This window comes from Capra hircus, chromosome 25 (assembly GCF_001704415.2).
Source record: "Capra hircus breed San Clemente chromosome 25, ASM170441v1, whole genome shotgun sequence".
NCBI classification, from domain to species: Eukaryota; Metazoa; Chordata; class Mammalia; order Artiodactyla; family Bovidae; genus Capra; species Capra hircus.
In genome coordinates, this window is record NC_030832.1 from 87,020 (window position 1) to 103,657 (window position 16,638).

At 65.0% G+C, this 16,638-nt stretch overlaps 2 protein-coding genes across 5 annotated transcripts in view; one reads left to right on the forward strand and one right to left on the reverse strand.

Moving 5' to 3' along the window:
- On the forward strand, positions 1,497–11,315 carry MPG (N-methylpurine DNA glycosylase). Its single transcript, XM_018039839.1, has 5 exons — positions 1,497–1,637; positions 4,093–4,236; positions 6,114–6,347; positions 8,706–8,910; positions 10,874–11,315. Exons 1-5 carry the CDS (start codon positions 1,497–1,499, stop codon positions 11,278–11,280), a joined length of 1,131 nt encoding a protein of 376 aa, XP_017895328.1. The 3' UTR covers positions 11,281–11,315.
- Positions 11,258–16,638, reverse strand: part of NPRL3 (NPR3 like, GATOR1 complex subunit) — a 32,820-nt gene continuing 27,439 nt past the window's right edge. For 2 of the 4 annotated variants that reach the window (XM_018040086.1, XM_018040087.1), the window contains 5 exons: positions 15,401–15,507; positions 14,884–15,013; positions 13,135–13,324; positions 12,387–12,579; positions 11,258–11,974 (listed from right to left, as the gene is read on the reverse strand). In XM_018040086.1, the coding sequence (XP_017895575.1) occupies positions 11,809–11,974; positions 12,387–12,579; positions 13,135–13,324; positions 14,884–15,013; positions 15,401–15,507 (786 nt within the window). In that variant the 3' untranslated portion in view covers positions 11,258–11,808. Of the gene's footprint in view, positions 11,975–12,386; positions 12,580–13,096; positions 13,325–14,883; positions 15,014–15,400; positions 15,508–16,638 lie in introns of all 4 variants that reach the window. The other 2 variants (XR_001917217.1, XR_001917218.1) reach the window with 2 other exon arrangements.

Consider the following 16,638-nt stretch of genomic DNA (forward strand, 5'->3'; position numbering starts at 1 on the left):
TACATACATGAACACAACCACTGATGCCTACTTACACTCAGTTGCACTCAAACCAAAGGCAGGACAGGAGCAGGGACCTCCTCCGGGGCCCCGTGCTCCCCGCCCGCTGGAGCCTGGCTCCCCCAGCCAGCACCCCCAGTCAGGTTGGAGCCCCACAGCAGAGGCAGCAGCACCCGCTGCGTGCTCTCCCTGTCTTAGAGCTCACCCGCTGGCCAAGGGCCCATCTCTGCCGCCCTGAGCTGGACACAAGGTAGCCCGCTGGCTGAGGCTGCTGCAGGGAGTCTGCCTGTGTCCCTCTCTCCTGACACAACCACCAGAGATAGACCCCGGAATGGGCCCGGCTAACCAGGAGCCACAGGTGGAGGAGGGGCACAGGCTTCCTCGGAAGCAAACCCGGAACCAGGGGTCCTAAAGACCCTCCCACTAGGTGCAGATTCCTGAGGCACACGGGGCCCAGCCCCTGCAGCTTCAGAGGCCCCGTGTGTCTTCAGGGGCCCTTTGCTGGCCTGGGACCAGGAGGCAGTGGTTGTCTCTGAACAGAGGAGCTGCCACGGTCAGGTCAGTAAGCTAAGCCCAGGGCACAGCTTCAGACAGTGCCCTGGTCTTTGGCCACACAGAAAATAAAGTGGACAAGCTGGGGTTGGTCACTGGAGCCTGGCGAGGGACTGAACCCTCTGCCTGCCTGCCTGTCCACACTGCAGTGTGCCCGGTGTCGGCACACTCTGGGTCCTTTGTGAACTGGGGGACATCAACACAAGTCTCGGGTTGAGGGAGACAACGAAAGCTTCGGAGGGGCTACAGGAGGGTCCTTCAGGGGGAGGGGGTGTGACCCAAGAACCTTGGCTGCACCACCTCTCCGTCCGGACAAGGCTCCCAGCCAGAGACAGGACAGTCTCTCCACGCCTGGCATTCCCTACCCTGCCAGGAGTAAGCCTGCCCTGTCCACCTGAACGCCCAGCCTGGCTGCCAGGGCCGGAGCTGGTGGTGTCCTCTCTGGAGCCCAGCGCCTGGGCTCACCTCCAGTGCTTGCCAAGGCCGGGCGTCCAGTCCAACAGGTCTCCCTTCAGAGGGTGCTGCAGGGCATCCAGAACCCCTCCGTGACCCAGACTCTCGCTCCCAGCAGCCAGGAGCTCGGCCCGGGCAGGCCCTCAGCCAGGCCTGGGCCCACCCCCCAGGCCGTTCCGCCGCAGCACTCCCACCCCAGCCAGCACCACCTCAAGCCGTCCTCCAGTGGGTGCGAGCTGCCTTCCCAGAGAGGGTGGCCCCCTCCTGCTTCCTCCAGGCTGCCTCCACGGGACCCTCTCTGTCCCCACGCCCGTGAGACCCCAAGCAGCCCCTGCTGCAGGCCTTTGCCCCTCACAGGTATGGCTGCCATGTCCACCTTGGCAGGCGAGCCCAGGAGTCCACAGGTTCTCAGCCCACTGGGCCTCCTGAGCAGGACCCTGACGTCAGAAGGACAGTGTGAACAGAGGCCCGGACCCCGGCCACAGGGACACATGTGCCCAGCCTCACTGCCCTGTGCTCTGACGGAGGCGCTCCTGACGCGGGAGCCCGGAGGCCCGGCTCCCAGTTCCTCTTTCATGTTTTCTGAGGCCCTGGAACGAGGAATCCACTGCAGCCGCCTTGGATATGTGCAGGTGACGGGCCAGGCCAGTGTCTGGACCACTCCCTGCCTGCGGACGGCTCTAGGACTTGAGGGGGTGGGGGCCCGACCACTGAGAGACACCCCTACCAGCCATTAGGGGTTAGCTCAGCACGCCCACCTGAACTTTGGGGGTCTGCATGAGCTCAGGACCAGCCCCTGGCTATTTGGGGAAGAGGCAGCAGTGGGCCAGGCCAGCCAGGGGGTTGAAGTCACTGGCTATTTGAGGCAGCTGCCCCTCCCCACGTCTCAGGGCCGGGCAAGGGGGCCCTGAACACCCGGCCCCCGGGGGGGCAGCACTGGCAGCACAGCCCCAGGAAAGGGCAACGCGGCTGGGGGCTGCCCGCGCTGCCCGAATGCCCCGGGCCCATCGGCCACAGAGGCCCCCGCCCAAGGCGGCCCCCCTGCAGCCTCAGGGACAGCGCGGCCCCTCTGGCAGCATTTGCTGCCCTGCACAGAGGCACAGAGAGAAGGCCCACGAGCAGCGTGCTGGGTGGGAGCTCGTGGAGCCATTGTCCTTTCAAGGCTCAGGGACCGCCATTCCCTCCAGGGCACAGGGCAGCTCCCCTGGGCACCAACCCCCTTCAGAGCACTGAGGGCTTCCGCCAAGGAGCCTCTCCCAGCCCAGCAGGCAGGCATACTGGGGAAAGAGAAGGCCCTAGTCCCATCCTTCCGCTGAGCACCCACTTCTCACCCCGGCCAGCCCGCCACCCGCCCCGTAGGCCACAGTGGGAACACGCAGCCCACCACCTCACCACTTCCTGTCTGCGGTGGAGCCTCAGACCACAAAGCAGGAAGCGGGGGGGGGGGGGGGGGGGGGGTGCGGCAGAGGGGGGAGGGGGCAGAGGTTGTGCAAGGCCCTGCACGTGGGCTGAACATCTGGAGAAGGGGCTGCTGGCTCCAGCCCCGTCTCCTCCCTCTGGGCTGCCCTCCAAACCTCTCTTAGTCTTCAAGTTGGGGATAAGACACCCTGAAGGAATGTGTGAACTCCTGAGATTTCTACAAGGTCCACGCACCATTCGTGAAATTGAAATGAAAACGAATCCAAAACAGCAGCCACCGCGCCCCTGGCCCCCCCAGGGGGATGGGCCCAACTGGGGCCTCAGCTTGCCTCAGGGCAGGGGGAGGGAGGCTGGGGACACAGGAAGGCCGGAAAGGGGGGGCATTGTCCGGGCAGAGAGGATGCAGCGGGTGAGGAGGGAAGAAGGGTGGGAGTCACATCCAGGCCTGCCTCACAAGTTCCCACTGACGACACACTGCCCACCCCCGGAAGGAAGCAGCCCTCAGTGCCACACACAGCTGGGCGGCTTCCAGCAGGCGCTGCAAGGCTGCCCCTCCCTCCACAGGGAGTCCCCACAGGGGCCCTGCGCGGTGGGAGTGCACAGCTGGGCCGGGGCCTGGGCCTGCGCTGCAGCTGAGCCCCTGCGCTGGCCTGAGGAGGAGGAGGAGCTGGAGACCAGGGCTCTCCCAGCTGGACTTGCTGACCAGGCGCCAAGCACATCCTGGCCTGTCACAGGCCCTGGTACCTCCCCCCACCCCCACACAATCCTCTGCCCAGCGGCTCCCCAAGGCCCGTGGGTGCCCCTCACAGGGCCAGGGTGACGCAGTCAGAGAGCTCCGAACACGCTCGAGGGCAGAGCTGTTCCCCATGCTGCCCCAAAGGGCAGTGACGCACCTCACAGCGCCCTCAGCTGCTGCCCTGCAGAAAGGGTGGTCAGGGGTCTCCACAGCCCTCCTGCTGGCCTCACTCCACTCCAGCCCGCTCACCCCCAGGACTATGCAGGCTCCTCTCAGCATCCTTAGGTGGTGGGAGGGATGGGGGCCCCACTGCTGAGACAGTGTCCTGGGACCCACCTCCTGGACAAAGTGTTTGGGGTGGCGGCGCTTCCAGAAAGGCCTGGGCCCACCTCCTGGACAGTCTTCCTGGCCCACTCCCTCATCCAATCTATCCTCTCCACCCAAATGCCCCCTAGGTAATGCGCGTCCGCAGTCCAGGAAGGCGTGTTTCAAGGACCAGGGCTCCCATGCCCCCTCCCTCAGGCGCACTCCACGTGCACCCCAAAACCACCGCACTTCCAGCCGGGGTCTAGTCAAGGCTCCTAAGAGACCAGGCCTCTTAGAGGTCTGACCACCAGCTGGTGGAGGAGTGCATTCTGCGGCTGCGGGGGGCAGGGTGGACCAGGGTGCAAGTGTGGCGGGGGTGGGGCGGCGGGGGGGAGGGGGCATGCCACTGGGAGAGGTGAGGAGCCCGGGGCTCCCCTTCACCCCAGCTGCCTGCTCCCCCTCACACTGCAAGCCTTCCAACAGCCGCGGGCTTCGTCCAAGATGGGAAGTGGGGCGCCAGGCAGGGGCGCCAGCGGGAAACGCGGGTCCCCAGGCCGGCCCCCACCCCCGCCGAGGCGGACCCGTGCCGGCGCCCGCCCCGCCCCGCTCCGCTCCCCCGCCCGCAGCCAGCCTTCCGCCCTCCTCCGCGCAGGCGCCGGCTCCACCCCCGGACCCGGCGGTGCTTCCGGGTGGGCTCCGGGGTGGGCTCCGCGCCGGCGGGTCCGGAGCCGCGGCAGAGGCGCCGGAAGCCTGCGGGTCGCCGGGCCCAGGTGAGTGCGCGCCCGGGAGCGCGTCCCTCCGAGGGCGCACGGCTGAAGGACAGGCTCTGGGCTGAGATCCCCCCCGGAGTCGCAGCCCCACCGCGGTGAGCCCTGAGTGGGAGCCAGTAACGTGCTCCCGGGCCGCCCCTCTGCGTGTGCAGCCTCTAGATGAGCCCTGCCGGCGGGGTCGGACCCGCTCGGCCGCTCCATTTGCCAGCAGCAGAGTCGAGGCCCGGCCCGAGGCCTCCAGGAAGGAGAGCCCGAGCCCGGTTGCCTGGTTACATGCTGGGCACACGGCCTGGCTCACACGGCCCCTGCCCGGAGCCCACCTGCCGCAGACGTGACAGGCCGGTTGGCCCGAGAGGCTACTTCCGCACAGCCCTCCCTCCAGTGCGTGTCCAAGAAGGATGAACACTCTGTAACTGACCCTGTTCGCCCAGGTTTTGACGGAGGGCTGGCAGGTGTCTTGGGCGCCTCCTTCCAGGCGGCTGTTTCCTGCCCTCCTCTGGGGAGGCCCAGCCTGGCAAGAGACCCTCCTCCCCAGGTTTTGCCCAGAGGGGCTCTGGTGAGGCTGTTTTTTCCTAACACTAGTGAGTGCTGGCTGTAGGCTGGCTGAGTACTTCCCCAGCTTCTCGTTTTATTCTCAGAACCACCCTGTGTGACGATGTTAGTTCCCTTTCTGCAGGTGAAACAGAGGCACAGACATCAAGTCACTTTCTGGGGCAGCCCTCACTCTTGGGTGCAACAGCAGGCTCACCCCCCTCCTCAGCCTGAGGATCTGAACCAAGGCCTCTCTGAGCCTCACTCCTGGGACAGTTGTATGAGCCCCCACCACCCAGGGTGGGTCAGGGCAGAGACCCAGAGTCAGCCGGAGCCTTGGGCAGGCCAGGAGCCACACCCGGGCTGAGGAGCGGGGCCGCAGCGTCCCGGAGCGCAAGCGCACGCTCGGTGTCGGAACACGGGCGAGGCTGCAGTTGTGGTCACATCAGTGTCCATTCTCAGCTGACCAGTGGCTCCAGACAACATACAGTGTCAGCACTTACGTTAAAGATGATGGGTCTGTCGCATGCCAGGGAGGCACTGGAATCGACCCGAGGAGGGTGTCCAGGCCCCAGTGCTCATCCTCTTCCCTGGGAGACTGGCTGGTCCCAGAACGACTGAGGGTGTGTGGTCAGGTTCCCGGCCCTGCGGCAGCAACTGGGAGGCAGACGGTGTGCTGGTCTCGGCGGAGCCTCATCACTCCTGGGACCTCACCTTTGCTTCACTTCTTATTCTGACATCCTGAGTCACGAGCCACAGGACAGCTGGGGACTCGTCAGGGGTGTCCTGAGCCACGGAGATGGGCGACCTGGTGGTGTCAGGCCTTCTGGGCCCTTGTAGGAGGGGTCGGGCACAGCAGGAGTCCTGCTGACGTGGGGAAGGGGTGTGGATGACTCGACCCCCCAGTCTGTTCCTCGGCCAAGGCTCCAGTGGGTCACAGCTGACTTAAAGTTCCTGGTCAGCGTCGGGTGCCAAGGGCTCAGAAGTCCACTTGGGGACCACATGATGAGTGGCAGTCAGCGGGGACCAGCCCTGACCCCGGCCTGGGTGCCACTGTCCCCTCCCCAGGCCCTGAAGCCCTCTGCCACTGAGCTGTATAAGTGCTGTGTACAGACAGCTCACAGGGCAGAGTGGCTGCCTTGTCGCTGCCTTTACGTGCGGTCATTTCCCAAGGCCTCCGGGTCCCCGCCTGGGCGGAGCACGTCAGGTGTGGCATTGTCTGCAGCTGGTTGCCCCCGTTTTGCAGATGAGGTGGACAGGCAGGTGGTTCAATGAGTCCTTGAGCTCCTGGCTTCACTGAACAACCATCTGTCCTCCCCAGATGCTTTTGTCCTTTCCCATTTCAGCTTTCCTGCACAATGGGGCAAAAAAAGCAGCGAGCATTGGACGCCAAGCGGCATCAGAGCCCACCAGACAGGACCCAGACGCCTTCCCCCAAGGAGCTGCACCTGGGGCCGCCCGCGACCCTGGGCCCCACGCGCAGCATCTATTTCTCAAGCCCAGAGGGCCGTCCTGCTCGCCTGGGATCAGCGTTTTTCGACCAGCCTGCAGTGTCCCTGGCCCAGGCATTTCTCGGACAGGTAATGGGAATGTAGCAGCGTGGCCTCCGCATGAAGAGTCACCACCAGGCAGTGTCTGTGGGCACAGCCCTCTTCCCACTGGGCTCACGTCCCTGACTTGGCCCTGCGTGTCCTCACATAGTCAGCCGCTTTGCGCACACTTGCCCTGAGGAGCTTCACCTGAGTCGCCTGGGGCAGGGGCTGGGTGCAGGGTTGGCTGAGAAGAACGCCGAGGTTGCTGGGGTGCCTGCCTGCTCTGGGCAGGAGAGTGAGGGAGCGCTGGCCCTGGTCCGCCTGGGATGCCTGCAGGGCAGGCAGGTTTCTCACAAGGACTGCGGTCCATGCTGGCACTGTCACCTGCCTTGCCCCCTGGCACAGCCACTGCCCTGCCCTGCTGGAGTTGGTGTGTAGCGCCTTAGACACACAGCAGCTGAGGCCACGGCACATAGGCCGTCCTGCATCCGCACGGTCTGGCGACAGCCTCCGCCTCACCACTGGCTGGCTTCCCGGCAGCCCCTGCAGCCCGGGCCCCTGGGGTGGGTGCCGGATGCCCAGGGCCCGTGGGGGAGCCTGCTCCAGGCGATGCACACACAGCATGTGCCACATCTGTCTGGGGCACCACCACGCTACAGTCCTGGTGCCAAACCCGAGCCCTGGCTTTCTGGGTGTCCTGGAGGCTCTGTGGCTATGTCGTGTCCTCTAATGAGCCTACCGTGAGGTTAAAATAGCCAAGGAGAGTCAGTTTCTGTGGCTATTTGAAAACTGGTGCCAAGAATAGATCCTAAAATGTAAACTAGTGGAGCGTGACCTAAAGTGTACACTCCTCGAGAAGGGAGCAGTCTGTTCCCCTGAGGACACTGAGCTGCAGGGGCCAGGAGGTCCTGGAAGCACGTGGAGTCAGGAGAGGTTATGACCTGACACAAAGCGGCACAGGGCAGGTGAGTCCAGCGTCCCGTCAAGGCCCCCAGGTCCTCACAGGCTTCCCCTGGGCTCCCGGCATGCCTGTTGAGTCTGAGGGTGGACGGGGCAGTGTCCAGCAGAGAAGGGAGGTTCTTATCCCGTGTGCCCCTTTCCTTCAGGAGGAGAACCTTTCTCAGACACTCCCAGTGGATGTCCTCTGTAGAGCCCATATCAGATTTGGGTCGTGCATTCATCCTCGGGCAGGTCAGCGCAAGGAGCTACGGGTTGCCGCAACAGCCCAGACCACCCTCTGTCCCCTCGTGGGCTGAGAAGTGTCCTCTCGGGACCCCCGCCAGCAAGCAGGGGATGTTCGTGATGGGGCTGAGGGCCAGCCAACACCTGCTGTCTGAGAGAAGGCCGTGAGATTCGGGGCAGGAGCAGACTGAGCACACGGCTGCGGGAGGCTCTGCCTGCCCCACAGCGGTGTGGAAACCATCAGGCTGTTTCCTGACCCTGGCCAGACACAGTGGGCTCCGTGGGTAAAGGGGCGGTGGCCTGGCCATCCACTCAGTTGCTCTGGCCTAAGGACAAGGCAGGTGCTGGGGACGTCCTGGGGAGGTGGCCGTCCCTGATACTCCACCGTGAACCCTGGTTGAGTCAGACCTGGGGCTGCAGACACTGGGCATGCCTGCCAGCCATTCCCAGGGCTGGGCCACGGTGCCACGTGGTGCAAGCATCGGGCATAGGGGCTCCGGACGGGCAGGCCCAGCTCTGGCGTGCCCAGCACTCTTCAGGGCCCTGGCTCCCCTGAGGCCTGCTCTCTTTGGTGCTCTGCTGGCCCCAGGGGACAGCCCCTGACAGCCGCCCCTGCCCTGTGCTCAGCCAGCCTCTGTCCCCCACTGGACCCAACCCCAGACCCACCCAGTCCCTGCCCCATGGTGTTGTCCAAGGCAGACAGGCGTCAGTCCCGCCTCCCCGGCCCACTGCCTGTGCTGACCCCCAGTTCAAGGAGCTCGCCACCCCGGGGCTGGGGGCCAGGCTAGGGCACCGCAGGGCAGCTGGTCCTGCTGCTTTCAGAGCTGGCTGGGTGGGCGCTGAGCACAACCTTCTGCAGTTGGTCTGGGTAGAGAGCTCCACGGGCCCCGGAATCCTGGGCAGGACCCTGTGCCCTTCACACCGCTCAGCCCCAGGCTAAGCGTCAGGTCCGGGGGCACTGGGCGGGGAGGACAGGGCCCCCGTGAGAGGAGGCGCGAGGACGCGCTGGTGCTGAGCGCACCCCGGCCCTGGCTGGCCGGCCCAGGCTGGCTGTGGACGGGACACTCGCTGAGCAGGGCCCATGGCCTGCGGCCCAGCGGGATGGGGGTCACCATGGCCGGCCCAGCTGTATGCGGATGTCCCGGGACATCCCAAGCTGGGGAGGGGCATCCAGGACGCGGGCCATCAGCAGGGAACAAGCCCCCTTCTTCCTCCCTGGAGCAGATCTTGGTCCGACGACTGGATGACGGCACAGAGCTCCGCGGCCGCATCGTGGAGACTGAGGCATACTTGGGGCCAGAGGATGAAGCTGCCCATTCAAGGGGCGGCCGGCAGACCCCCCGCAACCGTGGCATGTTCATGAAGCCTGGGACCCTCTACGTGTATCTCATCTACGGCATGTACTTCTGCATGAACGTCTCCAGCCAAGGTGAGGAGGACCGGGGGGCAGGTGTCTGAGCCAGGGGCGCCTTGGGAGCGAGGCTGCTGCGTCACCCTGGCTGCAGAGAGGCGCCGGGGGCCCATGGAACAGAGATCGACCTGAACCCAGAGCGGGCGGGTGCAGGAGCCCAGGTGCCGCTGCTGGCCCAGGAGGACTCAGAGGGGCCGACTGTGGGAAAACAATGGTGCGATCCATTTGGGGTGCGCTGGGCTCAGGCGGGAGCCTCGCCAGTGGGCAGTCACGAGGTCTCAGCAGGGCTGACCCTGCCACCGTGGAGAACACAAGGCACCGCCTGGATGCTCTCGGCCATCAGAGCCCTGGGGTGCTCCTGGCTTCCTGTGCATAGAGGTCAGGGAGGGTGCGCACCGTTCATGACGCATAGGACGCCCGACTCCACAGAATCATGGCCCCAGGGTCAGTGGTGCCAAATGGAGAGAGGCTGATCTAGAGCTCCCCCTCGTTGGGGGGCCCACCAGGTCCTTCGTTGGTAGGCACCTCTGTTTTCTGGGGCATCTGTGCTGGGAAGGAAGCGCCCGGCAGTGGGTCTCCCCAGCCCAGTCTGGCCAGCCAGTCCCAGCGTCTATCTGCTGAGCCTCCGTCCCAAGATGAAGACTTGGGGACGTCAGGGGTGTCGGTCACACTGGAGAATTCCAGTGACGTGCAAGTTGTGATCGCCCAGAGTGGACAGATGCAGACGCTGAGTGCAGGCCGCAGGCTGGAGGATGCGGGGAGCCCTGACTGGCCCTGCACCCTGCCCTGCAGAAGGCCATTATGTGAAGTTGAGTGACAGTGACCATCCCAGGGGCCTGTCATCTCCCAGAGAACCTTCCAGTGGCCAAGCTTTTCTTTGGCATTAGAACCAACCCCTAGTGAGGGGAGACGGTACTTGGACAAGGGGCTGCGGTTGGTGAGGAAGGGAAGGCGTTTTCAGGGAAAGTTGGACCAGGCACATGAGGGAGGTGGTGTGTTTCTTTCTGGTCATGTGACCAGGATGCCGAGGAACGTCCAGGTCAGGGGAGCAAACTGCAGGGTGCAGACAGCCGGGGCCAAGCGTCATCCGGAGGAGGGAGGGGCAGCGGGGCCGGTCTGTGCCTGCAGCTGCTGCGGGCGGGGGCTGGGGGGAGGATGGGGAGGCCCGGTGGGAAGAGCTGGGGCTGCACTCACACGCGTCCTCGGAGGAGGGGTGAGCTGCTCCCCTGACCTGTGTGCAGGCAGCACCCAGCGCGCTTGGTGGAACCAGAGGGAGCTGTGCAGCTGGTGAGGGAGGGCCCAGGAATCATGGAGGGACTAGAGCCCAGGCTTGGGCGCCCTCAGGCCATCCCAAAGTGCTTTGAAAAGTGGCTGGTTCAGGCTTGCAGGCTGTGCAGGAGGCCAGCTCCTGGGTGCTGTTGGGAAGCCCTATGTGGCTAAGGGCCAGGAGGGACTGGGCTGGCCATGTGTCGGGCTGAGCCCCTCAGATCCCAGCGGGCAGGGCAGATCCCGGGCCCAGAGCAACCCCTGTGCTCAGCTGGGGATCAAGGGCTCTGGACAGGTGTCTTCTCTGCGGAATCCCAGGCCCTGGGTGTTGGTCATCCCTCAGTGGCCTGGACTGGGGGGACGGAGGGCAGGCCCCAAGGTGGGGGACCATGTTGGCACCTCTCCCCACTGGGTCACGGGGTGGGGCTCACCTGCACCCTGGGTGCACTGGGGGCCGCTCCCACGGGCATCTGGCCCGTCTCTGGGGCTTCCATTGCCTACCGACCTTAGAGTTAGCGCCAGTCACGCAAACCAGAGGAAGCCAGGGAGCTCCATGCCTCCCCAGCTGGTGGGCATGCGGCCAGAGGTGCCCGTAGGAGGCACAGGTGAGCAGGACGGGTGGCAGGCGGAGGATCTGGGCAGAGTGAGCAGTGTCCCCCGCCGCTCTGGTCGGGCCTCGGATAGAACCACAGCCTGGAAGCCCCATCTCCCACAGGGGACGGGGCGTGCGTCCTGCTCCGAGCGCTGGAGCCCCTGGGGGGCCTGGAGGCCATGAGGCAGCTTCGCCACGCCCTCCGCAAAGGCGCTGCGGGACGAGCCCTCAAAGACCGTGAGCTCTGCAACGGCCCCTCCAAGCTGTGCCAGGCCCTGGCCATCGACAGGAGCTTCGACCAGCGCGACCTGGCCAGGGACGAGTCTGTGTGGCTGGAGCAGGGCCCCCCCGCGCCCAGTGAGCCAGCCGTGGTGGCAGCAGCCCGTGTGGGCATAGGCCAGGCTGGTGAGTGGGCCCAGAAGCCCCTGCGCTTCTACGTACGGGGCAGCCCCTGGGTCAGCGTGGTGGACAGGGCGGCAGAGCGGGACACACAGGCTGGAGCCAGGGCCTGCTCCCACAAGGACTTTTAATTGTTTACAAGCGAAATAAATGCTGTGTTTCTAGACGAGTGTCCTGTGCACCTTGGCCAGAGCCCCCCTGGCAGCCAGCTCTGCTCCGGAAGGACCCAGGGCCACCATGCCCACTTTCTCTCAGGCCTAAGGCCACCCCGGGGTGGGGCCACCACAGCAGACACACCCCAGGAGAAGCAGAGCAACTCCCCACAGGACATCCTGAGCCAGGTCCTGGTGCCTCAGGGGGCCACGGAGGGGACTGCTTGGCCACAGCCTCCAGAGGCCCACGCGGGAGAGTGCTGGTGGGCGTGCTGGGGAGGTGCCCGCAGGCAGGCAGTGCTGGGCCAGACAAGGCGGCGAAGGACACAGGCAGAATCGTGTGGGAGGCATGCAGCCCTCAAGAGGCCCACGTGCTGGTTGCACCCCTACCTCAAGCCTCACCTTCGCAGCCCAGGGCCCCTGAGGCTGTCCTGAAGATGAAGATGAGGAGAGCGAGGCCCCGCAGTGGGAGGGAGCCGGGGGTGAGAGGCAGTGCCCCCGCCCAGCTCACGGGAGCAGGGCTTGGAAGACGGCGATGACCGGGTCCTCGTGGGTGGTCACCACCAGCACGCTGCGGAACTTGTCCACGAGCGCCAGCAGCTGGGAGCGCCGCGTGTTCTCGTTGTACATGATCTCCTCCAGGTGGTGGCGGCCGCGGAAGTAGTGCAGGAGCCTGCGGGGGTGGGGGCAGGAGGGCACGAGGACAGCTATGGCGGGGGGCTCAGACAGCCCGCGGGGCCCACTCCCACCACAGCCCCTCGGTGGAGGAGGGGGCAGCCGGGCAGCCGTAGGTTCTGCCCTCCGTGCCACTGCAGCTCGGGGGAGTCTGGCCTGGAGGCTTGGCCCCTGATGCTCCCGGAACACCATGTGCCCAGTGCCCCCAGATCTGGGCTGGGGGTGACAAGTCTGTCACCCATGATGTACAGACCTCAGGCCCCACCCCGGATCCCTGCCCAGCCCTACAAGAACAACATGACGAGCACCACCGGAAGGAGGTCCAGGAGACGCCCCACACACAGGCGCCAGTCCTGAGGTCTGTGCTGAGGTCCGCTGCCCGTCTCTCTCCACACGGGGCCCCGCCGCACCTGGCAAACATGCGGAGGTCCTCGGGGTTCTGGGCCGCAGGCACACTGAGGATGGCGGCCCGCTCGTGCTCAGACAGGCTGGCCAGCAGGCTCTCTGTCATCCTCCTGTTCAGCGGCGAGTCCCCGCTGGGGAGCAGCTCAGCGCTGGAGTTGTCCATGCTGGGGCTGGTGAGGGTCATGTCGTCGCTGCTGGCTGAGAACCGGCAGCAGTCAGGGAGCGGCGGCCCCGGCCCCACGGTCACCCACTCCCACCTGGGAGCTCACCACCACGCCCTTGGGGAGCTGCCCCAAACCCCAAGGTCATCCAGCCCCTCGCACTAACGGGGCACTGGGCAGGTTGGGGTCCCCAAGCCGGGGACCTGGGCTCAGGGCTGCTGCCTTAGGGGGACACTGTGGCCAAATGGCTCTGCAGAGAAAGGACCAGTCACCGTCTCCAGAGGCCCTGGGGCTGCAGGTTTCAATGGTCCTCCAGGGATGCGGTGTGGTCTGCTCCAACCCCAGACTGGGCCAGGCTGCTCCGACTCAGCAAGGCAGAGCCCCGTCCTCAGGGAAGCAGGGGAGGACCTCCCGTCCCCCAGGCAGAGCTGCCCAGTGGGGCGAGTGTGAGCAGGGGCTCGAGTGCGGCCCTGTGACGGTGCCCTGCTCACTTGCAGGTGCCCAAGTCGGACCTCCCAGCCACCCGCCTCTCCCAAGGGCGCCCAGGTGCTCACCCCCCACCAGACAGATGCCCAGGGGCAGGAAGCCCTACTTGGGGAGCCAAAGCTGAGGGCATTGGGCGTGCTGAGGCTGCGGCCGCCCACCCTGGTGGCCAGGGGCGCGTCATCCTCGCGGGCGCGGGGCTCGTCCTCGCTGGGCGAGGCCATCAGGCAGACGTAGGTGTGCAGCTGCACCAGGAGCCGGCGCTGCAGCATCCACACCACCATCTGGATGAGCTGCGTCTGCAGGCGGGGGGCACCGGAGGTCAGAGGGGGCCCCGGCGGGGCCACAGCGGCCCTCACTCCCACGTGCCCAGCTGCCCACACGCCCTTCTGCCCAGAGCTGACAGGACCTGTGACATGGCCCGGCTGTGCCGCCTCTCCCAGCCCGTGGGCTCTGTGGGTACCCCCGAGAGCAGCAAGTCCTCCCCTGGGTCGACCAGAAAGCCTGCCGGGGACAGGGACCCCCTGCGTGGGGGCGTCCACGTCCCCAGACCCACATGCCACCTTCCTGTCACTGGGGTTCCCTGCTGGGAGGGGCAGGCAGGCATGGACACACGGGTGTACCGTGAGCATGTGTGACCCAGTCACAGCAAGGAAAACGGAAGAGGACTGTAAAGTACTTCAGGAGACCTCGTCAGCACCTGCACACATTTGGGCCCTAAAGCAGGAGTTCGAGAGGCAGGCAGCCTCACCCGGGACCCAGCAGAATCAGAACCAGCTCCCCTCAGGCCAAGAAACTCCACCAGCCATCCGGGCCACTGGGAAGTCTGCACTGGGGAGGGGGAGGGTGTGCACACAGCGTGTCTTCTATTCAGCTGGCACAACCTGGCACTGTTCCAGGAAACCAAAGGTGCCGCGAACAACGGCATTTAGAACAGCCACACTCGGCATCTAAGTGAAGGGACCAACAGACCAACCTCCAGCCTGGGGTTGGAGCAGACCACACCCCACCCCTGGGAGGGCCAGATGGTGACTGACACGGTCCCTTCTCTGCGTTCACCACTTGAGGAGGAAAGGGCTGCTTTTAAGGACTGGCTTTGCCTACCAGCCCCGGCACTTGTTACTGCAAACACTTCACTTTGAAGACAAGCCTTGAGAACACCAGCCCATCTCCGATGTCCGTCCCACCTGGCTCTCGCCGGGGCGGGGCCCAGGCTGGAGTGGGGGCGGGGCGAGGCCTGGCTCTGGGACCCAGGTCGCACTCAGTCCTGTAAACACACAGCTCACCAGCTCGTTCCCCATGCCTCGCCCCTCCCTGGTGGCCACCACACGACGCCCACACTCCTGCCAGCTCCTCGCCACCCTGACCCTGACCCAGACCCAGGCCCATCCTGTGCAGGCCCCAAACGTGAAAAGTATAGGGGTCTGTGGGCTCAGACTTATACCCACAGACCCCGTGGCCACCGGGACCCTGGCAGGCAGGAGAGGGAGTGGGAGGGCAGGGCCCAGGCTCAGTAACACAAAACCTTCTGTGTTCCCAATTCTAGGGCCCCCGGGTCCAGAAGGGGCACCAGGTGGCTCTGTCGATCTCCTGCCAGTTGACCTCTTAGCTCTGCCCTAACCCTGAGAACTGCCTGCCACGGGCAGATGGGGCTCCGTGTGTGGAGGGACTGGCATTGCCCAGGTGTTGGCAGGCAGCCTAGCCAGGCAGCCGGCCTCTGGCAGGGCAGGTGTCACCTACACAGCAAGCACTGCCCCCAACCCAGGCTTTGGGCGCAGCAACACGGTGGGCCTGGGACCAACTGGGGACCGAAGCCAGGTGGCTGGTCCCTTGGGCTCCCCCAGCTCCCAAGACTCACCTCCTGTACAGGGGGGGCCAGGGGGTTCCTGAATTCTGACAAGGAGACAGGCAAGGAGAACTTGGCAAGGACAGACGGCAGGTCGTGAGATGGAAACTGGCGTGAGAACTGCTCGGCGAGCGGGGAGTACCTGGGGATGGGGGTGAGGATCCCTGAGCTCGAGAGGTCTCCCCTCGGTCAGGCATCTGTGTCCTCGCCTCCAGGCCGCGCTGGGCAGGAGGGGACACAGCACAGGGAGGGGCCAGGAGGGTGCAGTGAGGACAGAGCCCAGAGGCCTTCCCCACGCAGCAGCCCGTGAGCCTCCGCCTCAGGACCAAGGCTTCTGACCCAGCAGGCGCCTTGTGCAGGGCCCACTGGCTGGCAGGTGTGGGCAGGCGCAGGCCTTGCCCAGAGGCCGCAAGTGCAGGGCAGCACAGGCCTGGGTGGCGCCGGAGGGGCGGGACCAGGCCAGAACTGGGACACGGGCCTGGCAGAGCTGGGAGCACCACCCGGGGCCCTGTCAGCCAGAGCGACTCACAGACACACGCTGGCGTTGGGAGACAGCATGTAGACGTTGTTTTCGCACAGCGGGTAGATGATGATGGCCTTGCCCCAGTACACCAGGTGGGCCGCAAGCTGGAAAACCTGCAGGCAGGGGGCAGGGACAGTGCTGGGAGGCTGACCCTTCTGCCATCGGTCCCTGAGCTGTCCTGGCTGGCCCCGGCACGGACGCCTGGGCAACCAGGACGAGGTCTTCTCAGCTGCCCAAGGGTCTTGGCTGCTCATCCTGGCCGAGGCCGGCCCCTAGCCCACCGGCATCGAGCACCAGGACAGTGGATGAGGGGTCGCTGCACACACCCCCACCCCTCGCTCGTCCCTGGAGAACCTCCCTCTGTCCTGCTGCCCTGGGCCCGCAAGACATCAGGATGGCCCACAGACAGATCACAGCGCCGGGAGGGAGGGCCAGGGTGAGACCACGGCACCGCGCAGTGCTCACCCCGACCACCACAGCCAAGTGCCTGCGGGCACAGCACCAGAACACCCCCACCTCGTCTCAGCAAACAGGGCCTCCAATGGCCCCAACTCAAACACAAGGACGCTTCAGGCCCACTGCTGACCCTCCCTCTCGCCCCAAGTCCCAGTGACAACGGCTCTAAAGGAAACAGGCTCACTTCCCTCTGTCTCTGCCACCAACCTCACCCAGCGGGTCCACATCCCCTCTCCCTGCAAGCCAGAGCGCCCGCTCCAGGCTGAAATTGGGAGCACTGGGCTAGAGTCAGGCTGTTGGGAGGGACACTGATCTTTGCCTCCAAGATACAAGCTGCTGTTCCTGGCATGAGGTGAGACCACGCCTCCCACCTTGGCCTCCGCGGTGACCTCTTCTGCAGGTCACCTCCCGCCTCCTCTTCTGTAGTCAAAGCCTCTTCACCTGCCTCCCTCTCATGAAGGCCCACCCAGATCATCCAGGATTATCACCCCGCATCAAGAGTGTTAATTCCATCTGCAAAGTCCCACATAAGGAAGGTCCCACTCACATTAGGACGCAGAGGTCTACGAGGGCCTTGTTCATTCATTACAAGTAATGGAAGTATAATCCTAATTTTGTTATTCAAAGATTATGTATTAACATTTATATAAAAGAGTTGGAGGAATCTACTGTGGTTACTGCTACAATATGGGACTGTGGGCACTTACTCTGTGTCTATAATTTGTGTGATATTTGAACTTTTATAAGAAAGAATCTATTAGTTTCATTAAACAAACACCTTCGAACCG